Source organism: Aphelocoma coerulescens, chromosome 20, assembly GCF_041296385.1.
Source record: "Aphelocoma coerulescens isolate FSJ_1873_10779 chromosome 20, UR_Acoe_1.0, whole genome shotgun sequence".
Taxonomy (NCBI): domain Eukaryota; kingdom Metazoa; phylum Chordata; class Aves; order Passeriformes; family Corvidae; genus Aphelocoma; species Aphelocoma coerulescens.
Window position 1 is genome coordinate 9,314,793 of NC_091033.1, and position 18,754 is coordinate 9,333,546.

An 18,754-nucleotide genomic window follows, 5' to 3' on the forward strand; every position below is an offset into this window, starting at 1 on the left:
TTGTGTACAGCCTTCTGACAATCCTGAATTAGGTACCGAGAGTCCCAAGCAGGAGTTTGGGAAAAGAACCATGTCATTTTACAGTGCCATTTTCTGGGGTAAAACCAAGGAGAGCCAGGGAGGGGAAGCACCCTGGGTAAAGAGGTGTTTCAGAAGTAAAGATTTGCTTTGTAAGGTGTTGAAAAGGGATTGGGAGCAAGAGAGAAGCTAGATTATGTGGTGGCAGTGGGGTCTTCCCTGTGCTGAGGCCTCTGTGGTGTGTGGAGGGGCTCTGACCCCCTGTCATGCTCTTGAACAGCTTCAGGGATGTTCAACCTCCAACCCTCAGGCTGGGGCCACATTTGACAGTATTTCCCTTACAGAATAAGCCCAGAACTAAAACTTCCCCTGTGCAGGGTGGGGATGCTGTAAGGGTGCAGACTGGGGGGAAAACCTGCCAATAATAACAATACTGACATTCCTAATAAACCATTGCTGGTCTCTCTCAAAAATACATTTTCTTGAACTGTATTTCCAGCTTGGCAAAGTAAACGAAATTTTCTGACAGGAATTTCCACACAGTCATGCCATGAGGAAGGAAGGAAACAAAAACAAAAAAAAAGCTGAAAGAATTAGTTTGTTTAAAAAATATGTTCAATAAAAAGCACTTTTTTTCTTTGGAAGGGCTGAAGAGAGGAGGGGAAGGGGTGGATAAATAAGAAACTGCTGTGGTAGGCCAGGAAAAGCAAAGACTGGCAGCAAAACCCGTGTTGGCTTTGTTTCAGTGTGAAGGGCAGGGACAGACATGTTTTAATCCTGGATACTGGGCCTTCAGTAAATCATTCCTTGTGCTGTGCAAAACCACATGGGAATTCTGTATCCTCCCTGTGATACTTCCCATCCTGCGTGGAGCCCGGGTCCAGCTCAGTGAAGGACCAGGGCAGAGCCCTGTGCTTCTCCCCGCTGGCAGGGCAGGTCTGGGCCAGCTGGGAGCGCTCGGGTTCAGGGGTCCTGGTGCCTGTGGGTTCTGCAGGAGGGCAAACAACACCTACATAGGTGTTTTCCCCCTCTCCAAGGTCCATGAACCAAGGATGCAGGATGCTCTGGGTTTGGAGTGACAGTGTGTGGTGTCCTGGAACAGTGCTGATGTGTCATGGGGACTGGCTGGAGGCACACCCCTGCACACCCCCTGAGCACATCCCCATGGTCCCTTCTGGCTGCTCAGAGCTCTGCCCTCTGCTCCATCTGGATCCATTGGGAATACAAACAGGCTCTAGCACCACCCCCCTGCCCTTTGGGCCACCTCAAACAGCTGGAGCGAGGTAAACCTGACAAGTTTTTATATGTACAGAGATGCTCGTCAATTCCCCCCTCCCACACCTCAATTCCCCCAGTAAAAGCCAACCAAGAGAGCATTTAAAATTAAAAAAAAAACCAAACCCAAACCAACAAAAATTGACCTCCCCCCCACCTCAAAAAACCCCCAACCCAGTCCCCAACTGGGTCTCAGGTGGCAAATGGGGATGTGCCACGTCCCCAGGTGTGGTGGAGATGGGATAAAGTGACCTCTTCAAAACAGGGTGTGGGGGGAACCAGGTCCCAGGCACCGTCCCGTGCTCCTCCAGCTGACTCCGGCCAGCGCTGGGGACAGGACAGGGAATCAGTAGTACGAGCTGGCCCAGGCTGTGCCCTGGGGACAGTCCTGGAGTGTGGCCCAGACACGGGGGTGACAGTTCATAGGTAAAAAGCTAAAAACTTGGTGGGGGTCTGGCAAGGAGGGCAGCAGAGGGGAGGAGGCACCGACTCCCCCCGGCCACCATGTCCCCACTGGTGTCCCCATGGCCGGCGGGTGCCCTTAGGACTCCGAGGAGGAGTGGGAGACGCTCTGGAGCAGCGATTTGTAAATGGCAGAGTTCAGGAAGCGGGGGTAGGAGTCTCTGTGCATCAGCGTGTAGATCTGGAGCTGTGCGTCGTCGAAGGTGTGCGAGGACGGCTCCTGCATCTTCCGGTTGATGACCTCCCGCACCCGCGAGTCCAGGCTCACCTGGGAGGCATGGAGAGAAATTGGGGCTGGGGGACACCCAAGGACAAACCCCCAGCCCCAGCACCCATCCTTGCACCCGCTCTCATGGGAAATTGGGTATCAGTGTAGCACCAGATGTAGGGAGAACACACTGTGCTCCATCCCAGAGGATATTGGCACTGGAGCCCTGGTGGTTGAGGAGGGTTGCAGGGAGAAGTGAGCAGCTCTCTGGGTGCCCTCTGTGTCCCCCGGCTGGGCACGGGGAGGTGGGTTGGGGTGGTCCTGCCCTGGGTACCCCCACTCCGAGGATGCTGCAGGCCGGGATGCAGCATTTCCTCGGCCCACTGGTGCCCTCGTGAGGTCTCGGCCCCGCAGCACAACCCGGCCCGCGGTCCCACTGCCGGCAGCGTCCCGGGGGTTTTGGGAGCTGGATATCCCCTTCCCACCGCCGTTACCCTGCCAAACTCCTCCCAGGACTGTCACAGGGCTCTGGCGGCAGCTGGAAGAGAGACCTCTCCCTAAGAGCCCTCCCCAGCTCCATTTTAGCCTGAGCCCTCCCCTCAAAGGCTCTGCCTCCTACCTCCTTGGGAGAGAGGATGGAGATGTAATCCTCGTAGATCATCCTGGCCTTCTCGTCGATGGTGTGCTTGTTGCACTCGGTTTTGAGCTCCTCACATGCCAGCCAGAAGAGCATGTTCTCCTCGCTGTACTCAGTCCGCAAAAACTCCCGGAAGACGTTGCGCCCCGCCGGGCTCTTCATCAGCTTGTCAAAGGACTGTGCCCAGCCCTGCACCTCCTCCGGCGTGGGTTTGGCACTGGCAGGTCCAGGGGAAGGCAAGGGGATGGCGTTACAGCTGGTCAGGGATCCCACTGTGTCCCATTTGCTCATCCCTGGTCCCATCCCAGAGGAACTGTGCCCTAACACCTCTCCCTGTGGCTGCACGATGCTTTTGGCAGTGGGTCTAAAGGGCAGGATGAGGTCTGAAATCTGCTGAGGTTCTTCCATGCCTCAGTTTCCCTTTGCAACGGGCCCAAGGGCAGAATCACAGGATTCAGCCTGTGGCTCCAGGGTCTCTGTTTCTTGGTGAGAACTGGGGAGGAGCTGCTGGACACAACACCAGGAACCTCTGAGCCCTGGTGCCCTGACCCTCTGCCCTGTGTGCATCCCAGGGGCAGGACACAGCACTGGCTGCCATGGAGGATGGCAGAGGGGACAGTGGCATGCTGTGCTTGTCCCCCTCCACTGCACTGCCCCTGCACTCACCATGCTTCACAGTTTGGGATGGTCTCCAGTTTGGTCTCCCGGGATGCTCTCCATGCTCGCTCCCGGTCCTCGTTCCTAACGGGGAGACAGAGAGGTAGTCAGGGGCACTGGGGATACGTGCAGACCCCACCTTGACCCCTGATCACTCAATCTCCTCCATGGGCACCAGCACCCCCCACCCATGCCTTCCCCTCACTTGCTGCCCTGGTGGCACCCTGGTTCCCTCGTGCAGTTTTGCTGTCACCATGTGAGGGTGTCCCTGTGCTCAGGCACTGCTGTGGCCCTGGTCCCACTCCACCACCCGGGCCGTGTGCCCAGGGCCACGTGCCAGGGATGTGTGCCAGGACTGAGCTGAGCCGGAGTGGCCACAGCAGCCGGCAGAGGTCAGTGCTGGATCAGCCCAAGGCGAAGCTGTCGTGAACTGTCACGAATAATCACCAATAAATAAACGAGGGCTTATTGGTGATGTGCCAGCACCGGTCCGGCCCGCAGGCAGATAGCAGGATAGAGGGGTTGGGGCTTGGGGATGCAATGTTCCTGTCCCTGTGTCCCCTTGCCCCTGGGGGTGCTGGTGGCACAAGTGGAGAGCAGCCATCAGCCAACTTCCCCTGGGCCCTTGAATTTCAGTGCCCGGCACTGACCGCAGCCCTTCCTGCTTGCGACACCGTCCCTCGCTGCTCGCACAAGACTGGCTGTGCAAACCTCTGCCCCAGCATGGGCAGCTGGCATGGGTGAAGCTGTGGGCATGTCCCTGGCTGTGACACCCCCAGGGCTCACTGCCTGCCATGCCTGAGCCCCACTCAGCAAGCAGCACCGCTTGCTCCAGGAACAGGATATAGGAGGGATATCTGTCCCATCTCTGAGATTTCTGCTCCATCTCTGCTCACAGGCTCTTGCTGAGATGAAGGAGAGACACAGGGAATGCCACCAAGCCAAGGGCAGTGTCTAGGAAGGAGATGCATGGGGCTCAGCTACAGGGTTTGTTCCTCCTCCAAGCTCGCTGCTCTTGGTGGCTGTAAAGACCAAAGCTGCTGCAAAGCCCGGAGCCATCAGCAATCTCTGAGTGAGCAGATGGGCTCTCCAAAATCTGGGATATCCAGAGAATAAGGAGCTGGAGATCCTCAGCAAGGACAGGAGATGCAGATGGAGGCAAGCAGCTGGTTCCATCCTTGGCTTTGGTCAGTGCTGGGAGGGCAGGGCCGGACTCTGCACCTGCTGCTCCAAGGCAGAGCTTCCCAGAGGGCTCGTATGGACCAGGGCCATCCCTCCCTGGAGACCATCTGGGCAGCACTGGGGAGTCCCACTGCTGCTTTCTGCTCTATGTATTCTAAAAGATTTGGCTCATGAACAGGAGTCACAGTGCACCCAGGCTCAGCTGGGGCTCACCAGGCTCTGTGCTGGGGGGAGCCTCATGCCACAGCACCACTGGTGCCCATCTGCTCCAGTTCACACCTGTCTAGCCATGCACCTGTCCTGCTCTCAGCTCCCAACCCAACGAGCACACAAGGGGTTCAGAGGCTCAGCTCAGGGAGCAGGGCCATCTCCATTCTAGCTGCCCTCCAGCACCCACTGCCCATGGCTTGGGTGCCACAGCTGCACTGCAGGGCTGCAGGGAACCCAGCAGTGGGGGCAGCTGTGGGACCCCCCTCCTCAGACCTGGTCACCTGCTCAGGAAGCATCCAAGCACTTGGTGCTGCACAAAGCACAGAGGAACAACAACACACATGCAATCCCTGCACCCCTGGCAGTGTCCAAGGCCAGGGCTTGGAGCAACCTGGTCTAGTGTAAGCTGTCCCTGCCCATGGCAGGGGGTTGGAACGAGATGATCTTTATGATCCCTTCCAACCCAAGCCTTTCTACAATTCTATGACCTCTCTGCCTATGGGCTGACGAGGTGGGCGATGCTCACTGACCCCACAGGAGCCAGGGCCAGGTGGGCAGTGGGACGTACCATGAGCAGCTGCAGCAGCAGCACCAGCAGAAGCAGCAGGCGTTGGGGCGGTGGTTGCTGGCGGGTTGCACCGTTGTCGGAGAAGTCTCATGCCGGGACATCGGAAGGGGTGACTCTGCGGACGCCGGTCCTGCGTACTGAAAGGCAGGAGGGTGGAGAGGGTCAGGGAGCTGCCAATGATCATTCCCCACCTTGTGCAAGCACACAGAAGGACAGGAGGAACCCCTGCGCAGTGACTTGCTGTGATTTAGTTTTGGCTCCTGCTTGCCACCCTGGCCCCCCGCCCGGTCACCCCTCACCTGTGTCCCAGCCTCATACACGGTGCACGGGGTTGGGTCGTGCTTCAGGGGCTGTTCTGCCGCTCTCAGCTCCTCCCAGCCTGCAGGTGAGCCGTGAGACCCCCTGGCTAATGTCCCTGCCGCCTCCTGGATGGAGCCTGTGGGGAGGGAGAGGAGCAGCACCACGTTACTGCACAGAACCCCCAGCTTCGAGCAGCTCTGGGGGCTGCTTGACACTGGGGAAAGCCCTGGGCAGGTGGCAAGTGAGGGCAGGGCAACAGGCAGAAAGTGCAAGAAAAGGAAGTGAGAAGGAAAGTAAAGAGGAAATGCATCAGGACATGCTCTGCCAGCCCCATGCTTTGCCTGGGATTCCATCCCACACTTTGGGGATGCTGTGGGGCTCGCTGCAGGCAGCAGAGGAGCTTGGCAGGGTGAGGGGCTCAGTGCTGGCCCTGCACATCCCTGGCCATGCCCTGTGCCATGAGGAAGAGTGACTGAAATCCCAGTTGTCTTCAGGCACAGGATGGGGAAGTCAGAGCTGCTCCACGGCATCATGTGAGTGGAAGGAAACAGGGTGGTGGTGGTGGTGAGTTTTCACAGCTCCTGGCACTAAGCCAAACCTTGTCCCATGCCACCTGCCTGTCCCTGCCTGTACCACTGGCTCAGCCTGGAGCAGGGATGCTCCTGGGCAGGAGTGATGGTGGGTGCTGGGCTCAGCATGGGCAGTGGTTATGTCATGGCCACAGCTGGCTCTACCTCCCTGTGCCTTGCCAAGGGTGATTGGGCATCAATCATGGTCCCTCCCCTGCCAGAAGGAAGGAATGGGAGCAGTGGCAGCAGGCAGGGAGAGCCCCCAGACATCTCAGCCTCAGCATCCCCACCTTGAGCAGCCCTAGGTCTCATCACCTTGGGTCTGAGTCTTGCTGTGGACATAGCAAGGGGACAGAGCCAGGGTATGGGATGCAGCCGGGGACACAGCTGTCCCCAGAGCCCTCCTTGAGCCCTGGGGTCAGAGCCCCCCTGTTCCCAGCACAGCCATCACCCAGCAGTGCTTTCCTGGGCCCTCACAAACCCTCCCACAGTCCCAGTGCTCCCACAGGAACGAAAAAGGAGAGAATCTGTGTTTCACTCCCAATTGTCCCTATTTATAGCCCCGAGTGCTGGCAGGACGGCTGTGACCTTGTCACCGGGTTCAGCAGCAGCTCCGCTCCCTCTCACACCGTGCTGCCTTCGGATCCATTGAACCCCCGACTTTTTCCCTTTCCTTTGCTTCCCCTGGCCCAACCATCTTCCACTCCCAGCACCCTTACTCCTGCTGCCCACCCACATCCCACTGCTCATCCCAGCACTGCCGAGGGCTGTGGCACCAACAACAGGAACTGGTGTTGAGGCTGTGGGAATGGCGTGAGCAGGAGGACAACCTGAAGACTGGGAAAACCCTGCTCCCCCCCAGCTCACCCTGGCTCTGCCACAACCCTGGGCTATGGAAAGGTTGGACTGGGGGTAACTGAGGGACCGGGATGTGGGGACAGCATGTGGCTTTGCTCTGTGGGGACATCCAGGTACTTTGCTTCGCTCCTTGGCAAGAGCTGACCCGCAAGCAGCTGAGCCAACACACCCTGGAGAGGCAGCAGGAGGGGGTGGCATCCCCTGGCAGGAGCATCCCCTTCCCATGCCAAGGGCTGTGCTCAGCACCCGGCCAGGAGCAGGATCAGGTCGCTGCCCACGCTGGGTGCTGCGGGACACACGCAGGGCCATTCCAGAGCAGTGGGCTGTGCCCCGGGGAACAGGGAGAAGGGAACTGTGGGGCTGCACAGGGACCTTGTCTGACGGCACCAAGAGGTGATGCTGAGGTCATCCTTGCTGGCACCAAAAGGCAGTGCCAGCACATCTGGATTGGCAGCAAAAGGCAATGCCAGCACACTCTGATGGGCGCTGAAGGGTGCTGCCATCATGCTCTGGATTTGCAGGGATGATTTCCCAGCACTGTGCACCCCTTAATGCCCCTGCCACCCCCACCTCACCATGCTGGCAGAGACTGGGTGCCATGGCGCTGTCACCAGCTGCCCCAGTGCCAGGCCCTGCCATGGGGCTGCTGGGGCTGGCGGATAGGGAAGTGCCGGAGGAAAGGCAAGGGCGTGCGCTTGAGGCTGCAGAAAGAGGAAGGATGACAAAAAGGGGACATTTCCCCACAGAGAGAAGAGATGCCCCAAAAGTCACCCTCCCTGAGCTCCCCAAGCCCCCTGTGAGTCTGGGAGTCCCCGTGTGCCGGGTGTCCCTGGGCCATGCCAGGTCACACGCCCGTGATGTCCCCATGAATCTGGCACCACACTGTCCTCTCGCCGAATGGAGAGGGGGCCCTCCATGCAACCGGTCAAGACAAGCTCTCCCCAAAATTGCTTTCAAAGGGGAACCTCCCCTTCTAGCAGGCCTTGCTGAGATGTTGGCCCCATCCCACACACCTGCACATGAAGCTCCTTGTGCCCTGCTCACCCTGGGCAAAGCAGCCTCCCCCAGTTCTGCAGCGTGGGGCACAAATCAGCCCCTACCCCAGTGCAGGGGTACCCCCAGCACAGCCTGTGCTGACCCCCGACATGCCCACCAACCCTGTGCCGTGGGTCCTGGGAGGACTGGGGGTGTGGGAGCAGCTCTTGTGGCGTGTCCGTACCTGCAGCCTGGCCATCGCACCAGCCAGGGTGACCCCGGCCGGCTCAGGGGGTGCGTGGCATCGCCAGGACCGCCGGCTCTGCGGGCAGGGACGTGGGGGAGAAAAGAAGAGAGAAAGAGAAAAGAAAAGCGGCTGAACACATCCTCTCACAGGAAAGGGAGTGGTAAGGGAAGTGGCAAACTCAACTGAAGAGTTCAGGCCTTTTTTGGGAAAGCCCCCGCCCGGCCCAGACGCTCTCCTTGCTGTTCCATCACGGGGCCAGCTGCCTCGATGGGGCAGGAGAGGCGCACAGTGGGTCCCACCAGGGGCTGAGCCAGCTCAGCCTCCTGCTTCCAGCTCAGCCTCCTGCTTCCCAGGAGGGCTGGATCCGGCAGGCACGAGGGCAACCAAGATGGGGCTCCGCAGCCAGGACCGGCACTGATGGCAGCTTCTCAGAGATACCCCGGGCACGCTGGCGCTGGAACAACCCCATGGCCAAGGAAGCGGCTCTGCTGAGAGTGACAGGCAGGATATGTCCCCAGGGTGCGTGCAGGCTGCACCTCGGTCCTCAGTGACCAGCCGAGGCCACTTCAAAACGACAGTGCTTTCTGCCACGCTGTGCTTCCGATGTCCCCGGGCTTCCAGCACTGCCCGCAGGGCACAGACACCGGCAGCGAGGTGGGCAGTGCGGGAAAGGGGCTGTGCTGAGGGTGAGCTGAGTCAGAGCCGCCGGCGGTGCCTCCCGGCAGCATCGTCCATGCGAGGTGGGATGTGCCAGCCTGATGCACAGAGCGCAGCCCTGCTCCCTCGGCCAAGAGTGACTCACAAACAAAGTTGTTTGGTTTTTTTCCTCTTCAGGAAAAAAAGAAACAGAAGAGAGAGAGGGAGAGAAATCAGCCGCCAACCTCCGTTTTCTTGATTAAATTCACCCTCGGCACTGCTGTGGGCGGAGGAGGCTCCAGCCCACAAGCGACCAGCACCGCTTGTGGTCTCTGCTGGCGGCTGCCCCTCAGTGGTACGGTCTCACCGCAGGTGAAAAAGGGCAGAAAGGGGAGAAAGAGGAAGCAGGGATGCTGGCACCCACCCCCGCTCCCCTGGGGCAGCGCCATGTGCTTGTTATCATCTCATCCCAGCGCCAGGCTCTGCGCAGCTGCTTCCCTCGCCTTCCCCGGGACACGAGTTGGTTATCTCCTCTCCTCCCGAGCCCAAACACCCTGGCACGCAAAACCCAACGCGGTTGTGCTGCTGCTGCTGCTGTCCCCAGCGCCACTCCATCCGGATGGAAACCTTCCCGTCCCCCAAAAGTTACCACCGGCTTCGGCAGCTCTTTCCTCTGCCGTCACCCTCTGGTGCTCCAGGGGCTCAGCCGGGCTCTGCTTCTCTGGGCACCTGAACCTCATTTATTTCCCAGATGGTTTTCCAGGATTCCCTTTGCTGCTACCAGGCAGGGAGAGAGCTGGGGGCTGTCAGGATACAGCCATGCTCCCACGGCCTCTGGCACCCCCAGCTCATTGGCACTGAGAGTATTTTTATTCTCTGGCCACCTCTTGCCACTCTTCACCCCATGAAGGACCTTCCCTTCGTATCTTATGGGTCAAAGCTGGGACAGCAGCTTTGCTGCTCATCACAGAACCCTGCAGGGATCATTTGAGTGGGGGCAATGAACAAACCCAGTGGCAATGGAGACACCATCCCAGGCCGAGTCCCTGTCACAGGCCAGTGATGCCTCAGTGAGGAGCAGCACTGGGTCCGACCCCTCTCCATGCCTTGGAGGAGCTGCAAACACCCATCACCTGCTTGACCAGCCACGCTGGATCAGCACAAGGAGAGCTTGGCAGCCCTGGCTGCCCATGTGCTGCTGGACTCTCCAGTGTCTAATAAGGGCTCAGCATAGCCTGCAGCTTCCCCACCCCCTCCCTGGCATTCTCCCAGGAGGTCCCAGCACCTCTGATCTATGCCAAATTTGGCTGGAACCAGCCACTGAGTGCAACCAGAGGCGAGGCGGCCCAGCAGGCAGCTGGGGTGGGTGACAGGGAGCTGGCACCCCCCGGGACCCCTCTGCTGGGGTTACCCCATGGAAACCGCCGGGGCACGGCCACCGAGCCCCACAGCTGCCTCCCGCCCCCGCAGCCTGTCCCAGCCACCTGCCAGCAGCACAGGAAGTTTTAGGAGTTATTTTTAGACTCAGTTTTCAATCCCCCCCACTTAGCAATCTTTTAGAAAAAGATGAAAGAGGTTGAGGGCTTGAGCCCCCTGGCTCGGCGGGATGGGGCTGGGCTGACCCCAATCCTCCCAGCACAGAGGTGCCGATGATCTCTGGCAGTGGCTGGGTGGGCTCCCTGGGTCCTGCTGAGATGAGGGGGTGGTTGTGCCCATGTGGCTGCACCCTGCCCATGGCACTGATAACACCGCAGATGTGCTCGCACATGTGGCTGAGGCGGCGGTGGCCAGCGGGTACCTTTGGGGAGATCCTCTGCATCCACTGCAGATGCCCTGCAGTGATTTTTCTGCTGTTCCCAGAGGCTGGGGAGGCAGGTCCTGCTGATGGGAACTATGAGATGCTTCAGTGTGTCCAAACACCTCCCCAGTCCCTTGCATCACGAGAGCTGACAGCCCCTGTCCTGACAGGATGAGGATGATGCCAGGGTCCTTCTCCAGACCAGCCATCTCCTCTGCTCCCAGTGTATTTCTGCTTGAGCATCCTCCAAGCCAAATCCCACCATGAGCCCTCCCAAAAGGACCACATGAACCCCTCCAGCACCTGCTGGGAAGAGGAGAACAGACCCATGGCTCTGGCCTGGCACCATGGCTTCTGGGCAGCATGACAGGCACACCTCTGACAGCACCCGTCCCCCTGACCCCAGGTTTTGCACTGAAACAGAGTTAATTATTTTACAGCATAAAAATAACCCCCATGCCAATCAGATGGGGGATTTAGCAAGGCAAGCCCTACCAATTATGTTTCTACTACCAGAGGTATCGTGGTGTTAGGGCAGGCACCTGTTCCGCCTTCGGTAACGATCCATGGGAAAGGAGAAGAGAGATCAGTGATCAATACTCAGCAGGGGCTAAACGGATGGAGGAGCCTGGTGGTTGATGGGAGGAAGAGCAGGGGAAAGGGAGGGATATGACACTGGCATGGCCAGGGTAGGAGCTGAGCTGGGCGGGTGGCGGGGTGCTCCTTGTTTATGGGATGCTGCCAGGCCCCTGGGACCAAAGGACAGTGGTAATTTGAGGGATGAGGAATGGCACCTTTCAAGGAAATGAGCACCCAGATGGAGAATCAAGGCAGGATTGGGATGAAAAGGAAGGACACTGCATCACAGGGCAATGCTGGATCAAAGGGCTGGCTTAGCATGGCTCCGAGAGCTCCCTGAGGAGCTCCAGTTGGAGCTCTCCCACCAACTGAGGGATGATTTTTCCCCCAGCCCTGGCACGAGACCAAACCCCACTGGCTGCATCCAGAGCCCTGCACGGGAGGCTCCAGGAAGTGCATGAGGAGGTTTGGGAGCCTCTGCTGGCACGGGCAGGAGGTGAGTCTGACCATGCTGAGGACAGGTCTGGCCCTGCTCTCCAGCCACACTTCCTGCCCAAAGCGTGGCCCCATGTGGCATTTATGTGGTCAGGGCAGGGCCGTGCCCGGCTGAACTGGCAGTGGGACTGGCCAGGCCAGGGCCACACCAGTAGGACAAATGGGGACAAGGGGAGCACGTCCCAAATGCTACAACCAGGGGTATTTGCCCACCATGGTTTATTCAGCTATGGGTGCTGCTGCCTGCATGCTGCCAGCCCGCTGCCAGCCCTGACAGATGCCTTTGGAAGCCTGGCTTCAGGCAGATGTCACTTCATGCTGGTGAGTACCCAGGGCTGGGACTCATCCCCAGCACCAGGTCCCTGGACTACAGCTTGTAGAGCTGGGCTTTCACTTGTACCAGCAAAACTTCCTCCCACATCAGACTTTTGTCCTACATTAAACCACTGAGGGGCTGAGGAACAAGCCCCCCAGCAGACCATCCTGCAGGCAAACACCCAGGGAAAGGGGGATCTGGTGACCTAATGCCCTGCCCAAGTTCTGGAGCATCCCAAGGGGCACAGGTGACCCCTGTGCTGTGGTCGTGGCACCAGGGCAGCAGTGAGGCTCTGCCCTGCCCCAGCCACAAGAGGCAACAGGGATCAGGGTGAGCAATTCTTGTCCTCCAAGTAGAGCTGCCCTGGTGATTTAAACCCCAACCAAAGGGGAAGATTGATGGTGGGATTCAGCTCCATCACCCCAGGGAGGAGCTGGCAGTGTGGGGAGGAAGGAAGCACTGTCACCCTGTGTGGCCCCATGCCACAGAGGTGGCCCTGGCCCTGGGGCAGCGCCCAACAGCACAGCAGCTGCAGCCCACTGCTGCCAGACAGGGCAGGCATGGCCAGGGTGCAGGACCCTGGCCATGGTGGGTGCCCACTTGCAGGCCTTCTGGGCTCAGATGGTGGGCCATGCAGGGGATCTCAGACCCTTGGTGATGCCCCTTGCTGAGCCCCCAGGATGCTGCAGGGTGAAGGTTCCATCAGCAGATACAAGTTGCCATCACAGCAATACATTTCTCCAGCCCCAAATCTGCTTTGCCAGCTCTCCTCTCCTGTGAAACCCACACCAGGCTCTCAGGCAGCATCTTCCCTTGTTTTTTTCTGGTTTTTTTTCCAGTCTAGCTTGAAGCTTTCTGTTCCTTTTCCAGGGCTCCTGCCCATTAATGCCAATATGTACCTGTTTGTTCTTCTCCTGCCCTTTGCCCTGGAACGCTGCTTGGGCATTTGCCTTCTGTCAGAGGAAGCTACGGCCCCGCTTGGGTTCAGACCTGCAGGAGGGCGAGCAATTGGAAAACCCAAGCCCTTACCTCGAACCCTTCTGCTGAGCACCTTTAGGCTGAACCAGCAGTGCTTCCAGCACTGGGAGTGGGCTGCCAGTGCACCCACAGCCTGTCCCCTGCACGCAGAGCCACAGCCACGCACAGGAATGACACGGGCTCCGCTCCTGCCGTGCCCACCCCGTTGTTGCCCCAGAGGCTTTGCAGCATTTCTGCCTCCAGAGCAGGCAAGTGCTGACAAGTGAGTCTGGAGTGTGGCAAACGGGCCCCTGAGCCCAGCGTGTCTCCACAGCTGGAGCAAAGAGCCCTCAAAAGGTCAACCGAGGCTGGTTCCACGTGGTTGGAGAACTGGAAGGGCGGCTTGTTCTAAAACTCGACCATACATTTTCCTGCTGTCAGGAAACCCCCTTTTTTCCATGTCTAAGATGAATGGTGAAGCTGAACCCCAAAGGACTTTGTTGTTGTTTTCATTGCTGCTCCACCCTTCTCCTTAAATTTTGCTTCCACAAAATGGCCAAGGGCAGGAGGTTTTGCAGGATGGGTGAGTGGCAGAGCACTCCCTGCCTCTCCTGGACACTGACCCGGGACAGCTGACGTCCCATGAACCCAAGGAGATGATGGGATGGGCTGAGGCATCACCCTCTGTGCCCAGCACAGTGTCTGGGGAGGGGGAAAATCACATGCAGGAGGTTTCTGTTACTGGTCCACTCCAAAGAAGGAACCCAGTGGATTTCCAGCCAAAAACAACAGAAATAAAAAAATTCTCCATGCTCCCAGAGAGCACTTTTGCAGAAGGGTGAAAGGTCGATCAAAACTCTGGGGTTGCTGCTTTGTCTTACACTGTGCTCAGGACCTGGATGGAGCCAGGATTCTGCCTTCACTACAGTTTTACCCCAAAGCCACCAGTTCCTGTGTCCCCAGGCCCTGAGGAAGGCTGGGGAGCTGCACAGGGAAGTCACCCCATGGCTTGTGAACCAGCACAGCCAACGGCTCCTGCAGAGCACACATAGCTGGATTTAAGATGTTGAATCCCTGTGAAAAGTTCTGCATGTCCTGGAAACTGGAGTTACCATCACACCCATCAGATGGCCAAGGCAGAGAGGATTCCAGGCTTTCTGCAGGTCCCCCTCCCTGTGCTGCATGGGGCAACCCATGGAGAGGCAGCTGGGAAAGGAAATGGGCTGGCTAAGTCCAGCAGTGATGGGAATGAGCTGGAGGAGGCAGGGCAGTGAACAGGGAGATGCCTGTGGGGCTGGATGCCTGTTCCCTGAGCCGCTGGAGCTGGGGCAGTGATGGCACCACAGAGCTGCTTCCCAGTCTGTGACAGGGTGGTTGGAGTCCCTGTGAGTTCAGTTCCTTCCCCTCTCACACCACAGAAGATGTCGGACACTTCCCCTATCCTCTTGTCCCCATGGGCAAAACCCAGGTTGTAACACATGGGGGGATGCAAAAAATCACTGCTAAGGTCCAGGATCTTTTCTTCTCTCCAAAATAAGAGACAACTATGAAATAATGTATATAAACAGGTGGCTTTAGATCCACCCCCCCTCTCTGAACAGCTTCTGTAAGGGAAATGCAGAGAGAGATGTGCAGATGAATAAGGAACTCAGCAATAGGAAGTCTCGGGTGAAGGCCGTGGGCACCGGATCACTCAGAACCTGCTGTTATTCCATGCAAGAGCCCGGAGTGCTGAACCCTGAGAGTGTGGCATGGCAGTGGTGATGCCTGCTGGCCTTGCTGTGCCCTGGCTGTTCTTTTTTGGGGTGCTCAGGCATGCACAGGGGTTGGTGCAGGAACTGATCTGAGGAGCAGGAAGAGCTGGAGGGGAAAGGCAGAGTGGCTTTTACCTCCTCCTGAGCTTTCCAAAATTATTTTATCCAGAGGATAAAAGTTTGGAAAAAAAGAAAGAGGAAAAGCCACAGCAACTCGAGCTCACGCTCTGCAGAGGTTGAGGACTGACACAGTGTCTGCTTCGCCACTCCTGACCTGTTGCTCACAGGGAAGAGCTCTGAGCACTGAGCTCACCCACCCACTCTGCATCAGTCCAGCTGAAACCCAAGATGCTGGAGCCCAAGTCCAGCCTAAAAGCAAAGACTAAAACCAAAGCTCAGCAAAGATGGGAGAGGATGCACTTCAGGAGGTGGCTGACGTGCTGCTCCAGCACCTTGGGCAGACTCAGAACCAACTACCCTGCCAAGGTATTTTTCTCCCTTACCCTCTCTGGGTTTCATTTGAATTATTTATCTGCCTTCAGTTCCTTCTTTTTTTAAACAATAATATCAAAACCAGTGCCTGCACCCTGACTGAGATATATTTGTGTCACTGAACTCCTGCTTCTCCACTACAATCCTGTGAGGTGGACGTTGTTTAATGGCTGAAGAACATGACTGTATTTTGATTAGTGGCTTGAGTCATTTGTGGGGAAGGGCTGATGTGGAGCAGCTAAAATCCTTGTAGGGAAATCTGATGTGGTGCTCTCCCTTGGGAGATACTCTGAAATATGTGCCCACTGGGGCGACCCGTTTTCCCAAAGAAAAGGACGAGCACCGGGCCAGCAAATGCCATGGCTCTGCTCATCCAGCGTGACACGGGACAAGCGTCTCCATCGACAGGGATGGAGATGCATCCAGAGGGGAATGAACTCCCCTCGCAGCAGGGGAATCCCTCCCACTCGCTTAACACTTCTTGTTTAGTTTCTTAAATAAGGCCATGGATCCGTGCCAGAGCAGCCTCATGGAAGCGGCGGGGAGAGGGAGCTTCCCGGGGGAACCCCTCGGTGCCCGGGGACGCGCGGTGACCTGCACAGGGCGCGGCGGCCGCGCCGGGCCCTCTCCATCCCTTGGCCACGGGGACGCAGCGCCAAGTGCCGGCATCCCGCGACGCCGCCCACGTGATGGGCTCGTGTTGGGCCACCGTCGCATGTCACGTCCCTTCGGGGGACAGCCGCGTCCCCGACACCACCGAGGCAGATCCCTCTGCCCAACCCTTGGCCGTGCCGCTGCTGGAGCACCCCGCGGGGACCGGAACTTGCGGCTGCCCTGACCTCAGGCAACCTTCCCGAGCCCCGGTGCTCCCCGAGCCCCGGCCGGCCGGGTCAGGGCTGCCCATCGCCCTGGCGAGGCTCAGCGCCCTCTGCACGGTGCCCGGGCAGCTGCACGGCCAGGGAGCTCTGCCCGGCCGAGCCGCTGCGTGGATGCTCCGGCACCACCCTGGCACCCACCTGTGGGTGCCAAAGAACCGGGGAGGCCTCCGGGGGGGGAATCCTCCCTGCAACCCCCGCCCCGAGCTGGGCAAACCCCGGCGCAGCCGGCCCTGCGGCTGGAGGGTGCCCCCCTCCTTCCCCCTCTCCATCCTCCTCCTCCTCCTGGCAGGAGCCCTGCCCTCCCCTGGGGGGATGCGGCGGGGAGTTCCCCCTCCCTGCTCGGTGCTCGGGGTCCCCCCGCCCCGCCGGCCCGTCCCCACAGAACATCCCCCCGCCCCAGCGCTCGCACATGGGGCCGGTGACAGGCAGCAGCCGGACACACGGACGCACGGACAGACAGACAGGCACGGGCAGGGCTCTCCATCCTCCGCGGGGCTCAGCGCGTGGGGGGGGAGCCGTGTAGGAGGGAGGATGCCCGGGGCAGGGGTCCATGCAGGGGAAGCGTGCAAAGGGGCTGGGGGAGGGAGAGGGGGTGGGCAAAGCGGGATCCGCCGGGGGAGCGAGGCTGGGCTGGGCACCGGGCGAGGGAGGGGAGCGATGGGCGCGCGTCCCCCCCATCCGCGGCACCCCCGGGCCGGGGCGCGGGGTACTCACGGGCCGGGCATCCGCGCCGCCGCCGCCGCCGCCCCCGGCCGCCGCCGCTGCGCTGCCGCCGGGCTGGGCACCGGAGGGAGAGGGAGCGGCAGCGGGAGCCGAGCGGCGGCGGCGGCACTGCGCAGGCTCCGGCCCGGCCCCGCCGGCCACTTCCGAAAGCGATTGCAGCCCTGGCACTTCCTCACGGCACACACACGCACGCACACACAGACACCCACCCGCACCACCCACGGCCCCAGCCCCCTGCACCCGGCACAGCGCCAGGCACCCACTGCTGTGCCTCAGCACCAGCATCACTGAACCAGTACTGGTACCCAGAACCAGCACCGTGTACCCAGTACTCGCACCCTCACCAGCGCCCAGTGTCAAATACTGGCACACGGGACCAGCACCATGCACCCACTATTGATAACCAGGCCCAGCACCGTGCAGCCAGTATTGGCACCAAGCACCAGCATCACGACCCCAGTACTGGCACCCAGAACCAGCACCATGCACCCAGGACTCACACCCTGCATCAGCATCACATACCCAGTACTGGCTCCCAGTACTCACAGCCTGCACCCAGTACTTGCACCCAGCACCAGCATCATGCACCCAATACTGGCACCCTGCACCAACAGTGGGGGTCCCTCTGCCCCTCTGGGGTGTTCTCCCATCCCCAGGGAGTGGGGACGGGCTGTCTGTGAAGCTGCCCCCAGACTGCTTCCCACCTAAGGATCCCTGCCCAGGAGTGGCTTTCCCTGTGTCACTGGTTTCTCTGCTTTTTTTTCTCAAAAGCGGGGATTATACATCACTAAAAATAAAGGGTGATAAAACTTTGGGAGAGAAAGGAGGCATAAAAATTTTATGATCTTGCCAGCCAGGGAAATTATCCCACTTTATTATTTAAAACCTCATTAAAAACCATTTCCCTGGGAGACACAATGATCAAACCGCCATCTATTTCAATCCTCGAGACGTGCGCTCGGCGACGTGGGGGACGTGTTTAAAATAGGCCCCAAATGTGACTCCTGCAGTGAAAACACCACCCCGACCCCCACCCATGCAAGCAGCATCTCTGAGCTGAATCCCTCTGCCTCTGCATTGGGGGGATCAGGCAGACTCGATGTGCCTCCCACATTTTCAACCTGCCCTGTCCAGTACTCTGGATTTTCCTCTTTTCACCCATCCAGCTCACGACAGTGGTCTCTACACGGCTCTCACCCGGGGCAGACCTGCCCCAGGAGCTCTGCAGACAAAGCAGGGTCCGTCCTCTGACTGCAACTTTTCCAAATCCTCAGAGCAGCTCCAGCGTGGAGTTGTGACTGCCAGTCTGCTCCCTCCTGCTGTGTGACCGGGCCACCAGCCCTCACGATTTTCTTTAGCAATTCATTTAACTGGAAGCTCACAAATGCCCATAAAGGCTCCCCACGTCTTCAGGAACTGCTTTGCAGTGTGTGTTTGGGATTTTTAGAAATTCCCATGAACATTTGTCCCATCCCTGGAATTGTTCAAGGCCAGGTTGGATGGGCTTGGAGCAACCTGGTCTAGTGGAAGGTGTCCCTGCCCATGGCAGGAGGTTGGAATGAGATGAGCTTTAAGGTCCCTTCCAACTCATTCCTCTCCAGGATTCCATGATTTGGGCTTGATTTGATGATCTCTTGTGATTCTCCAACTAGTTCGTCCCTTCAGATGATGACGAGAAATCACATTTTGTTTTTTTTTAAAGCGTGGATTGGGAGGAAATGCCTGGAGCTTCCAAACCCCCTGCACAATGGAGCCGTCAGTGAACAGCCAGCCTCGCAGCACTGGGTGCTCAGGGTGCAGCAGCTCGGCCTCGCATCTTTTCCAGCAACAGGAAATGCTGCCATCAATAGCCAGGAACACTGCTGCGGGTCTGGAAAGCTGCTATCCCCCCGTGCCAGCGTGGAGAGCTCCGGGGGAAGGACCGGCAGCATCCTGCCGCGCCCGGAGGCACCGGCGGAGA

At 58.9% G+C, this 18,754-nt stretch overlaps 1 protein-coding gene across 2 annotated transcripts; it reads right to left on the minus strand.

Moving 5' to 3' along the window:
* Nucleotides 1-1,735: 1,735 nt before the first annotated feature.
* On the minus strand, nucleotides 1,736-16,878 carry RGS19 (regulator of G protein signaling 19). 2 transcript variants are annotated; one of them, XM_069033919.1, is made up of 6 exons: nucleotides 16,786-16,878; nucleotides 5,517-5,653; nucleotides 5,218-5,354; nucleotides 3,267-3,341; nucleotides 2,583-2,817; nucleotides 1,736-2,023 (listed from the first exon to the last, which is right to left on the minus strand). In XM_069033919.1, the coding sequence occupies exons 3-6, from the start codon at nucleotides 5,316-5,318 to the stop codon at nucleotides 1,835-1,837; spliced, it is 600 nt and encodes a 199-aa protein (XP_068890020.1). In that variant the 5' UTR covers nucleotides 5,319-5,354; nucleotides 5,517-5,653; nucleotides 16,786-16,878; the 3' UTR covers nucleotides 1,736-1,834. The 2 variants fall into 2 exon arrangements, with proteins under 2 accessions (XP_068890020.1, XP_068890021.1); XM_069033920.1 differs by lacking the exon at nucleotides 16,786-16,878 and adding an exon at nucleotides 9,048-9,134.
* Between the last annotated feature and the right edge of the window lie 1,876 nt (nucleotides 16,879-18,754).